The sequence below is a fragment of the Epinephelus fuscoguttatus genome, linkage group LG3 (assembly GCF_011397635.1).
Source record: "Epinephelus fuscoguttatus linkage group LG3, E.fuscoguttatus.final_Chr_v1".
Lineage (NCBI taxonomy): Eukaryota > Metazoa > Chordata > Actinopteri > Perciformes > Serranidae > Epinephelus > Epinephelus fuscoguttatus.
The window spans coordinates 41,253,165-41,265,571 of NC_064754.1; the positions used below are offsets into that span (position 1 = coordinate 41,253,165).

The 12,407-nt window shown below is 42.0% G+C and overlaps 1 protein-coding gene across 1 annotated transcript; it reads right to left on the reverse strand.

The window, feature by feature from the left end:
- Positions 1-249: 249 nt before the first annotated feature.
- rfc1 (replication factor C (activator 1) 1) lies at positions 250-11,762 on the reverse strand. The gene is made up of 23 exons (XM_049572660.1): positions 11,650-11,762; positions 11,049-11,195; positions 10,883-10,958; positions 9,998-10,114; positions 9,212-9,519; positions 8,219-8,290; positions 7,554-7,631; positions 7,089-7,451; positions 6,709-6,822; positions 6,425-6,604; positions 6,135-6,239; positions 5,422-5,851; positions 5,165-5,277; positions 4,848-4,962; positions 4,560-4,648; positions 3,926-4,063; positions 3,504-3,599; positions 3,153-3,406; positions 2,852-2,969; positions 1,790-1,935; positions 1,478-1,691; positions 994-1,185; positions 250-866 (listed from the first exon to the last, which is right to left on the reverse strand). Exons 1-23 carry the CDS (start codon positions 11,650-11,652, stop codon positions 768-770), a joined length of 3,567 nt encoding a protein of 1,188 aa, XP_049428617.1. The 5' UTR covers positions 11,653-11,762; the 3' UTR covers positions 250-767.
- Between the last annotated feature and the right edge of the window lie 645 nt (positions 11,763-12,407).

A 12,407-nucleotide genomic window follows, 5' to 3' on the forward strand; every position in this document is an offset into this window, starting at 1 on the left:
AATGGCACTTGGGGGAGACTGTTGTGTCAACTACAATTTTGCAAAGTCAAGGATGAAGTTTAAAACTCAGAATTTTAAGTCTTATTTAATATTTTCAGTCTTGTAGAGCAGTACTGACTTAAGAGTGACTTTGGTGCAACTGCAGAGAAAGTACTGAGCCTTGATATCTTAATCCATTAGCTGTTGGCTTCGATTTCCCCCCCCCCCCCCCAACTCATTGAAAAAAATTCAAGAAATCAACTGCACTCATGAGTGTAACTTTTTTCTATTTATCCTAATCAAAGTTTTTACAAAATTGCAATTTACAGGAGCATCAGTGCTAACCGTACAGCTAAAGCATCTCTACATTGTCGTCATAGCAAAAAGTAACAGTCTTATACATCAGAGTCGTGTTATTTACAGCCTCGACACCTGGACCACAAACTGATAACTGAAGAAATGCACTACACTCCTGATGAGACACGTTACTATTGAGATGTACACACATGATAATGGTTGGAACAAGCAGAAAACATTCATCATTTGTTCAATATGGAGACACTGATGGAATCGTGACAGGATGTTAAAAAAAAACGTACGGACATCTCTTAGTGCAGTTAGAGTCAAGTGTCTGATGAGGGACAGGTGAGTTACCTGCACAGGTCAAGACCAGTTTCACTACTTTGTGATGCTCATTTGAGGATTGTTGCAAGTGCAGAGAAAGAATATTACAGTCTGTGGGGGCGGAGGGAGGCAGACCAGGACAGTTTTTCTCCTCTGATCATTGGTCATTTCTTGGCCTTGCCTTTGCCTTTCCCCTTGCCTTTGTCTTTCCCAGAATCCTCCTTCTCCTTCTTTGACTCCTTGGTGGCTTTGGCCTTCTTCTGCTGCAGGAAGGAACAAGATACAGATGACATTAAAACAAGAAAAAACACAAATATATGAAGACAGCCTTTGGCATTAAGTGTTCATGGGATCAAATGTGTTTGTACATGTCATTGTTGATGCTCTTACTTTGATCATGGCGTCTGTTTTGAGACCCTCATCCTCAGACTCCTGCTCTTCGTTGTTTATGTCCTCTCCTTCCAACCCCAACTCCCCCTCGCCGCCGCCACCACCACCACGGCGGCCCTTCTTCACTGCTTGCAGAGAGTACGGCGTCAAGTGAACTTCTTTGTTGTAGGCTCTTGTAAACGCTGCCTTCACCTGCGAAGAGACAGACAACAGAAGTGTCAGAATTCACTGTATAATAATCATAGATAGTAGATAATGGCTGAATTTTCATTTTTGGGTGCACTGTCCCTTTAAGGTGTGTACTGAGCACTGGATTGAACAGTTATAGGTTTAAGTGAGTAAATACAGCAGAGTAATACTAAGAGGTGCTGTAAGTGCTGTCAGCTAGTCACAATGGCCTGAACTAAGTGCGCTATAATTCCTTATATGTCACTTCCAAACACTGTCTCCATACCAAACTATGCCCCTTCTTGCTCATGCTGACCTTGCCATCCAGTTTGGAGTACGGGTCTGGCTGTCCACCCCATACACTGATCTCCATGATGCTGTCCACGTCCTCCTTGATGAGCTGGTAGTTGTCCAGCAGCTGCACGGCTTCTCCAGCACCCTCTGCTCCGTGCCTTTGAAGTGGGCTCAGCAGCGCCTGCCGCAGGTAGTACAGGTAGTCCAGGTTCACTGCCTGTCTGCTGCTCATCGTCCTGCAGGAGCCGAACAAATACAACATTCAAATTTTTGAATGTCACCCTGCGTTCGAGGATGCGTAAATAGTTCAAAGACGCTGAATAAGGTCACTCACTTTAAACCCATGTGTGAGGCTAGCTCCTGGACGATGCGGGAATGTTTACTGGTGGAGGAGTTCTTGCCGAGCCAGCTGGGGAAGGTGGGGAACTGACTCATGTAGCCTCTCATGAGCTCGCCTGGTAACACGCTGGCATAGATGGCCTACGAGCACACACACATGCACACAGAGCAGCACAATGATGAATCTCTGGTGCACTGACAAATGAGCATGTATTGGGTTAGTGCTGTAATTGGCTTGTGATAAGGCGTGAGTGTGTGTTTACTGTAATTAATGTATAATTACAGTCAGTGTTACAAAAGAAAAACAACAGAGGGATAACACAGGCAGTGATTAGAACGGTGAACAGAAGTATTAAGATAACATTGTGTTTAGAGAACTTTTTACAGCAGAAATGAGTCCACATCTGAGGTCTTTGGTTCGTCAACCTGGTCAAATGATTTTCACATGTTGTGAAAAATACACTGACCACCAGAAGAAACTTAGTTTGCCACTGTACAGTATGCCAAAAGAAAACAGTTCTCCGGGTCTGGTTTGGAATTAACAAAATGTTTTGGAAACGTTTGGAATATCACTGCTTGATTGGTTAAAAAAATATGTCTATACAATATATGTTCCTTGTATTTGTGATTTAAAATCTAGTGCTGTGGTGACTTTTAAAACATCATTAGTACGACGTAATACACATTGGCGTATGCAGCTATTTGCTTATCTGCAAATGCCTTATAAGTGTGTGTTTAATAATGTATGGTTTTCGAACAACAAATATAATGCATGACAGACCACAGCCACGCTGGAACAAAGCTCTGCATGTGATGCTAGCAACATGGGGGAAGTGGCTCTGGTCAGCCATGCTAAAAGGGAAAAGCATCAAGACAACCAAAAGGCTGCTCGACAGACTGCAAGCATCTGTACATATTTCATGTCTGCTGTAGCCAGGCCAGATCATGTTACCACTTTGTGTCTACTGCAGGCTCCCTTGACATACAAGTCCATTTTTACTTCAAGTTTGTAGGGCGACCAAGTACTTCTGAGTCTGACTGTGAGTGTGTGAGTTACCTGGGTAGGCAGCAGCGACCAGTTCTGCCCAGAGCGGATCCGTCTGTCCACCAGATCTCCATCACAGATGGAGTCAGCTGTCTTGCTCAGCAGCATGAGGTGGGACTTCAGGTCGCCACTGTGAGGATGACACATGAAAATACAGAATTATTAAAGGGACAGTTTGACATTTTAGGATTTTTATTTTCTTGTCAACAACTGAGATTAATCCGACTCTTATGTTTGCGCATTAATGTGACTCGAGCCAAGGGAGAATTAGCTTAGCTCAGTACAGAGACTGGAAACCGGAAGCCTCTCTCACCCAGCAGCCTTTGGCCGAACATGCAGGTAGTTCTCTTGGACAAAGAGCGGCGCTAACGAGTAGTCATGGAAGAAGAGGTCAGACTTGTCGATGAGGCTCATATGGGCAGTCTCCTCCCCAGCCGCAAACACCTTTCTGCAAACATCAAACGGCCCCATTTTCATGTCCTTGCGGGCGCTGGCTGCGTCAGACTTGCACTGGTCGTACGTCATCACTTTGTCTTTGGCCGACCACATGCTCAGATTGTGGATAACCTGGAGAAAAAACAGCCAGTGTGATGAGATGGGGGACAGAGGGTGTTGAGTGAAGACATAATCTCAGTGTGAAATCATTGTACTTCATCTTCTTTACCTGACGGACATCCTGATTCGAGGCTAGGATTATTTCGTTGAGAGCTGAGGGTGGGATCTTGATTCCCTCTTTGAAAGCGAGGGACATCATGGCTCCCTGAAAAATGAAAAGGAAAAAAAATTGGAGTGAAGGAGATGGAAAAGTAAACATTTATATTTAGGAGCTCACTAATATTTCAGATTAAAATGGCGTAACAGACATCAGTTCCCGTCTACTGCTGCTGTGTGGAATGGTTTGCATATATCAAAGTCTCAACTGTCTCCATTCATGAGCATCCCTAAAAATCCACATTTACATGTACAAGTTGGATTCATGGAGCATCGTTGTGTGTCTTGTATCCTGAAGGTTTTTGTGTTTTATTTTAACCTAAATTGTCAGATGTGGAACAGGATTTGTGTTCGTGTGTGTGTGTGTGTGTGTACCTTGATCTGTTCCACTCGCGGCCTCTGGAAGCGCAGATCAAAGCAGTAGTTCGCCAGTGACCTGATCTTCATGTGGTTACGATCGTTGCACATGCAGATAATGGGAATCTTTGAATTTTTGATCAAGCTGATCATTTCCTGCAGGAGGGAAAAAGTCATGTCAGTGTCAAGAAAAGGTCATGTGTCCGTTCACCGGTCGTTATTCTAAGTCCGCTGTGGTAGCAGTTGCTAGAAGCAGTTAACTTCAATTAAATACGTCGGTCTGACATCCATTATTTCAGTAAAGCCACTTAAAACAGCCAAAACAGTATCAATTTCATCATCTATCAGCGAACCTCAGAACCTTTTCCTTAAACATCCCCATTTCTTTGTGAGAATCTGGTCCTCACTCTTTGGCGTCCACAGTGTTTGCCCTAGAAGGCTTATATTTGGCATGGAGGTCAAGTGTGCGTATGTGTGTGTGTGTGTGCGTTCATGCCAATTGGCTAAAAGGGTGGGGGTGGAAATGGGAGCGGCCTATCGCAAAAAAGGTGCAAAATTTTGGAGAAAGATTAGTCATGAAGCAAAGGAAAGCCGATGAACTGCTGGTGCCAACAAACAAAAAGGGGCTATTGTGAAATCACGCTGCTTTTACCTGGATTCCTCCACGGTCCTCGTTGCCAGCCATGCCATCAATCTCATCCATGATCAGAACGTGTTTACTGGTGACCTTCTGAGACGTGCCTACAAAACATACACCAGCAGTTACACATACCACACAGTATTCACCAACTTTCAATTCACAAGTACAATAAAATATCTATACATTGAGAAAAAAGTAAATATAACGTGTGCTATTAAGGTACCTTATCAATCAGTACATACTAAAACCTGCTGGTGCAGGAATGACACATGGAGAAACAAAAATGAAAAGAGGGATCACCTTTGTAGAAGTTCTCGATGCTAGTGTTGTTAAGTGACTCTGCAACAACTTCCTTCAGACTGTTTTTGCTGCGAGTGCAGCTGGCGTTCATCTCCACATAGCTGAAGCCCAGCTCCTGCAGGCCGACACACAAAAACACCGGAGAGGTTGAGTCAAAAGCAGACATCAAAGCAAAATGTTCAAGTATAAGGCATTTTTGGTTACAACTGGGAGTTATGGGTGCAGCAATACTTAAAAATAACACACTATCTGGTGTGAATACATAAAACATACAAAGACAATCACCCAAAAACTTGTATGTGAGTTTTCACACTGACCTCACAGACCAGGGCAGCTGTGGTGGTCTTCCCCACACCCGGAGGTCCAGAGAGCAAAGCAGCTTTGTATCCTGATCCATCGTCTTTTCCTCCGAACTTACCAAACCTCGCTACTGTACAGCAACAAACAGCACAAAGCACATGGTCTTCAAACACAGGTTCAGTTTTCAGAGCTAAAATTCGCTGAAACTAAGTAAGCTTTCATATCTAGTTTCAATCACTACACTTCAAAACGTAAGAGATAAACTGTCTACTACCTGGTGGCTTGGAAGAGCCCCCACTGTGGTGTTTGTGCCAGTTCTGCAGCCAGCGGAGCAGCTTATTGGCACAGCTCTGGTCTCCCTGCTGGCCAATCACTGTCTTCAGAGAGCGGGGGCGGTACTTGTCCACCCACAGCAGACTGGCGTCCTCTCCTGTTGGTGATGGGGATGATGATGTTCCTGGGGCTAATGATGAAGAAGCTGAGGAGGAAAGGCCAAGCTCCCTCCGGGCTGTGTGACCTGAGCCTCTCCCAGGTGGGGTGCGGCCATCTCTGTTCCGGGCACTGTGGCCTTGTCCCAGGCCGGTCTTTGACGGGCTCGGGGTGTGTGGAGACCTGGAATTACCCTTGGAGGGAGAGATCTTCTGGGACTGGGGGGTGCTCTTTGATGCCTTGCTGGGAGGAGTCCTGGTCTTTGAGGCTTTGCTCTAAAAAAAAGAAATCAACCCAGAGTAGTTACAGCACATCATAATAAAATTCATCCTTGGGGGACGTACACATGCTGCAAATTCAATGTTTTCATTGAAGACAAACGACAAGATGCTCAAATGCCAGAGCACCTATTTTTCAGGGCGCCCTGAGATATACAGAGTTCAACTTCTGGGATGCAGCAGCGCACACCGCATGCCATCTTTTGGGTTCAAATGGTTTCACCTCTGATGGAGTGCTTTGTGAACAGTATGATTTAAGTAAAAAAATGTCAGAGCTGACCTCTGCCTCCGCAGCAATCTCATACTTGGACTTCTTTCCTGGTTTTGTTCTGATCAGCTCCAACAGACCATCCTCATCCAGGATCTTGGTACCGAGACTCTCCGCCTGTGTATAAAGACAGTTGTACAAACATGCTATATTATTTAACAGACAGATACATCGTCAAGGTTTATTACTTTTCATATGATTATGACTTAATCCAAAAACTACGCAAGTCAGCAATCACATGTTTTCTTTAAGAATTCTTCTTCTCTGAGTCTGAATTTGTCAGTCTGGGTCAGGTCGGTCACCTTCTCGAGCTTCGAGACTCCGCTGTCTCTGCCCTGCACCAGGTACGTGGTCTTCTTGCTGATGTTGCCCGTCACTTTGCCTCCATAGCGCTCGATAAGGGATTTGGCATCGTCCCTCTCCATGGACTCCAAGACCCCCGTCAGCACAAACACACAGCCCTCCAAACAGTTCTCTTCACCCTGGAAATGACACACACACACAACATACAGCTGGTGATTAAGAACAAGTCAAAGGAAGTTGTGGGGGAGATGGTGGTCACTCTGAAGGCTGATGTGTGTTTTACCTGTGGGATTTCCTTGGAGCCCAGAGCTCGTGGTCCATCCCTGTTGAGGAAGTTCCTAAAAGCTGAAGCGTTGATCTTCCTCTTCTCTGCGTTGTCAGGGCTTGTACTTGTGCTCTGATTAGAGAGAGACAGAGAGGACATTTAGTTTGTTTTTAAAGTAAAATTCTACAATTTATTTTTTAAAAAGTTTTAAAATTGTTTTAACTTGTGTACTTAATGTTTTTCCACAAAGTTTTTACTGTGTATATATACAATGCCTTTATGTGATTAATTACGCATTTGTCTTTCACTGCTCTTTCGGGGACAAACAAAATGATTGATAGATAATGTCCATCATGACAACACATATCTAACCAAAGATAACTAACGACTTTGCTCACCTCTGGTTTCTTGGGAGAAGTTTTAACTGTGATGGGTGTGATTCCTACTTTGGGAGTGAGCTTCTTGTCTGAGCTCGACGAAGCAATCGGCTCCTTTTTGGGAGAGATTTTTATTTTTGTGGGCGAAATTGGTGTTTTGCTCTTTGGCTCTTCATCTGTCTTTTCTTCCTTTTTCTTCATCATGGCCAGTTTGGAGCTGGCTTTGACAGGGGCGGGGATTTTCCTCGGAGACGGACTAATCACATCCTCCGACTTGCTGCCCCTCTGGTTGGTCTTTGACGGGCTGCTCGTGCTGGCAGAGACTGTACTGCTCTTTTTGGGAAATGTGGTAGCGGCTGGTTTTTCATCAGAGCCTTTTCGAGCCTGGATGAGGACACACAGACAGACACTATATTTAACAAGCAGTGATATCAAAAGTGAATGTGTGTTGTTTCTTTTCTTTCTTTTTTTCCCCCTAAAAATCACCTTCTTCGCTTGAGGCTCTTCGTCCAGCATGGCCAGAGTTCTAGCAAACTCCTCGTCCTCGTGGATCTGCTTTTCCAGCTAAGTGAAGTGGAGTCAGAGCGAGAAAGCAAAATGATGAAAAAACAAAACAAAAAATACAACAACAAAAAAACAGAAAACAACAGTCACACTTAACTATGAATAACATTAACACAAAGAGGTTTTAACAGAGCAGCAAATTTTGTCACATTTTCTATGTTACTTTTGGGACTTTTTAAACTCTATTAACAAACATAATATCATAATTTAGTATCTCAGTGATTCTCTGAGATTTATAATAAATTGTAAACTTTCAAAAGCATGTCCAGCCTTGGGAGGCATGTATAAAAACCAATTATTCTGCTGATTATCTTGTCCAATAAATAATTTTATCTATGAAGTGTTAAAAGTTCTACAAAAAAAGGATTCTTTTTAAATATAATTATATAACAATAATTACTTTTCGAGGCCCAATACAACATAGCCAAACTGCTTTCTTTATTTAACTAACAGTCTATAACCTAAAGATAGTCAATTTAGAATGATATATGATTTAGCATTCATTCTCTGTCATTCAGCTTCTTGTTTTAACTTTAATTACAATAAACAATGTAGTGAACATGCAGCTGTCGTGTTGATCAGCCTACCTCCATGTCCTCCTCCATCTGCAGCTGTCTGGCGATTTCCTCACTGATCTGATCATCTGTGTCTTGAGTCGGCTGAGAAGGAGGAGAGTTTTTACAATGTCAATTTGGTGTAAATGATTCTTTATTGATACTGTAATGAAATGTTGAAGTGGGGTTTTTTTCTCAGTAAAGGGATGTGACGGCTCATCTGCTTGGTTTGTTTTGCTTTGCTTTGTGTGTTCAAGAGCTGCAGACCTGTTGGAGGTTATGTCGTGGTTCATTTTACCACAGAGGTCCGGAGTCAGAGCTGGGAATGACATCCCACCCAAGTTGACCGCATTCCAGTACAGCTAGTCGGAAACCACAACAATACCTCTTTCAGCTGGTACCAGTGGATAAAAATCACTAACGGTATATTTTGCGCACATAAGCACTGAAGCAGGGCTTTGAGGTCTGGTTTTGTGAGGCTCCTTCACATTTCAGAGATAGAAGTACAACTTCAGGGGGCATTCCACTTGAAAATTCTGACTGGGAACTCTGAAATCCCGATTTCCTAGTTCAAATGAACACATTATAAATGAGTGGCATGAGACCCACATTAAGCCAGAGCAGCAGCAGCAGCACTATGGGACAGACCTAAGTAAGGCAAACAGCATTATTAGCAACCCTTCTCACCCGCTGCACAGTGAATTTGAACTTGTACCCTCAGGGAGGCGTTACAGACAGGGAGAGAGTGGTGACAGCCAGATAGATAACTCCAGCAGAGAGGCAAAGGAGGAAATGTGTCCTCTAATTTTGTCACATATCGCACATTTTTACAACAAATGGAACAATAAGATGCATCAGAATCAGTGTGCAAGGTTTCTGTGCGTAACAATTTTTTTTTCGGATGACAGATTAAAATTACTCAGAAAGCTACAATTTTGACAGTTTGGATTAAAAATTAGTACATGAAAACCATGAGAAGGTTTGAAGAGAATACGAGAAAACAGGAAATAATGAATCAATACTCACAGCCTTCCGTTTGGTGCTGGCTACGAGCTTCTTATCGGAACGCTGAATAGTCGCACTGCCGAAGTAGTCGAATACTGAGGTGGGGGTTTTTTTGGGCTGAGGAGGCGAGGCTGACTTAGGGGTGACGGGAACAGGAGGAGACTTCACCGCAGTTTTCCCCTGTGTGGAGGAGGGCTTGAAAGGAGACTTCAGCCCCTCTTTGGCTCCTGGACGAGCACTCCCGCCATCAGACTTTGTCTGTTTGTCCATGCCATTCTGCTTAGGTTTGGCGGCCTTCTTTAGGGACTGAAAGTTGTCGCTGTCTGAGTCTACGACCAAAAAAAAAAAGACAAATGCCTATCAAAATACATCTTCCATATATTAACAAAACATCATTCCTCATCTCAGCTGGATCCATCTTCTTACTGATGTGTTTGAGTCTCCTCAATTCTTAACATCATGACATGAATGGTTTTATTTTGGCCCTTATTTTTTATTTTTGCACTTCCTATTTATTTTCATTTGAATGACTTAAATATACTTTAAATTTAAGGAGTCAACATTTACTGTTTTTAATATGTGCTTATTACTGCACTGATTAACTGACAGACTCAGCTTACAAAGAATTAATTAGATAGACATTGCAAGGATGAGAACATTTTGAGTGAAGGTGTATTTTAAAACATCACTTTTCTTTAATCATCATTGAAGTAAATGTGACAGTAAATCGTGAGGTGGATATTAGGTCATGTTGCACAGGCCATGCCCATACGTCTGGAGCATGATGATAAACTGTAATCCCATTACCTGTTTCAGAGACATACTGCACGGGGTCTTTTTTGGGAGGTGGCTCCATTTTGCTTGTCTTCTGTTTCTCCTTGGGGGATTTCTTTGATTTGCTCCTTGGCTCCTCATCCTCAGAGTCTGGACAGACAGAAAGACAAGATGTGTCATGAATAAGAGACAGAGAGAAGATAAAGAGCAATGTGTCCAACTATCGATCGCAGCTGATTAAAAAGTCCCTGGTTTGTACCTTTCACAGAGCAAAACATCTATTTTTCTGAAGAAGAAAAAAAAAGATTGGAAATCTTGTTTAAAAACAAGTGTTTTAAATGGTATTTCAAAGATCTTCACAGACTATTTGGATAAAAACATTTTCTATCAATTGCACAATATAAAGTTAATTCAAAGAAGTTAGTCCGGTTTATTTTAATTATTTAATATTTTCACACAACAAATTTACATTTTTTTCTGTGGCAAGGGCAAATGTCATCTCATTTTGTTTGGATTAAAAAATAAAGAGTCACAACTGGACGAAATAATTTAAAATATCTATCTCTCAGCAGAGAGAGTCGTTTTTTATGCCGATGGACAGAAGAGGATTCTGAAGAGCTCTGAATCCCACCCGCATCTCAGGTTTTTCAGGGACACAAACAGTGAATGAATGAAGTGATCAGATTATTAGCTTAAAGACACTTTCACAACAACAGTGACTATTATAAAACAACACTGCCTATTTACAAGATAATTAATAAGATAGAAAAAATGTTTTTCTGTAAAACAGATGCTCTGCTCTGTTACATTTGAGTAACAGAGCAGATGCTCTGCTCTGTTACTCAAATGTAATAATGACACTTATGGAGGCACAAACTGCAGCAGGGAATTAATGTGGGAGCACTAAATCATACGTACCTGACTCTATGACTGCACGCTTCTTACGTTTCTTCTCACTGTCCTTGCGTTTCTCCTCTGCTTTGGAGCTTTTCACCTGAAGCACATAAACCACAATAAAACGTGATAAATAAGATAAGATGAATCATGGCAAGAAGGAGGGCAGAAAGTGACATGGTTTCCTTGCCTTGGCGGTCTCTTTCTTGTTTTTTTTCACTTCCTCGTCTGAAGAGGGATGATTCTTCTTCCTCTCTTCTGTTTTGATCTTTCCATTTGAAGCTGGTTTCTGCACCGCGGGCTTGGCAGCAGCCGGTGGAAAGAACCGCCTGATGTCCTGTGTGCACACAGACAGCATGTACAATAAGGTCATCTAATAACAGAGCTGTTGCCTGAGCCCATATATTACAGCGCTGTCTAACTATACTGATGCAAACTGAAGCTTCACAGTTTGAAGATTTCACTTTCTGACATTGATTTTTCAGGGAAATGAGCATCATTAACGTTAACTGTTGAACAAAATCAGCAGGCGCATGTCAACTACACGACGGAGCAAAATATGATCATAACGTGTTCCTCGCTGAACTTTTACTCGTTAAGTTTTACTTATATTATGAATAGCTGTTTTTTATGTTTAGCTGTTACGTTAATTAGCTAACGTTAACACTGCGCACTTGACTGGCGTTTCAACAGCAGCTACACAACAGGATTATTTTCGCTTTATTTTACCACTTTGTTTGCACAGACAGCTCGCAGACAGAGCGAATAAATAGTTTATATTTGTAACGTACCATGGTGAACAGGCTTTCTCGTAGTTTATGGTCAGTTTAGTTGCAAGGAAAGTCGTGAAATCCTTCAACTGATTGGCGCGAAGCTGAATTCTACCGTCGCCCGGAGATGACGCACAACCGGGAGTTTGGCCATACTGCTGTGCGTCATGTGCGTCACTGAGCGTGCGGGTTGTATATTTAAATACACTATTAATTTACACAGCAAAAATAACCAAAATATGAGTTTAAAATGTAGAGGGGGGAACAAATAGAGGAAAGGGAACAAGAGGAGGGTGAGCAGCGGTCACTTAGTTCTTTTACTTAAATAGTACAAAAATATTAGCATCAAAACAGGCTATATTTAAAGTACAAAATGTTATATAATTGGAGTATAATTATTGATGCACAGTATATGATGATGGGGGGTTTGTGGGGAAAGTCATTCAATCGATTTTCAAAGTGAAAAAAAGTTTTGTAAGAGTATGCTATATTATGATATTAAAATGTCAAAGTGAGTATCCAAATTATTTTTGGAAATGTTTGTTAAAATATGTAAATGGAGGAACTTTTTTTTTTTTTTTTTTTTTTTTTACGTTCCAGGGCACCAGTTCTGTGTATCTTTTTAAAATGCACGCGTATGTTAACACTGAACAACATTGAACAAACGTTCAACAGTTTATCCTACTGAAGAACAAAAAAAAAAAATACAAGTGTCTATTTCAAACTTAAATTTCTATTTTAAAAAAGCACTCACTGGATAGGTATACTGTTTGAAAAAG

Excerpts from the sequence above, each read along its gene's own strand:
- rfc1 (XM_049572660.1), bottom strand. Across the intron at positions 8,291-9,211 it reads CCAGCACCAAACGGAAGGCT|CCGACTCAAGACACAGATGA; the intron begins GTGAGTATTGAT and ends CCTCCTTCTCAG. Across the intron at positions 5,852-6,134 it reads AGATTGCTGCGGAGGCAGAG|AGCAAAGCCTCAAAGACCAG; the intron begins GTCAGCTCTGAC and ends TCTTTTTTTTAG.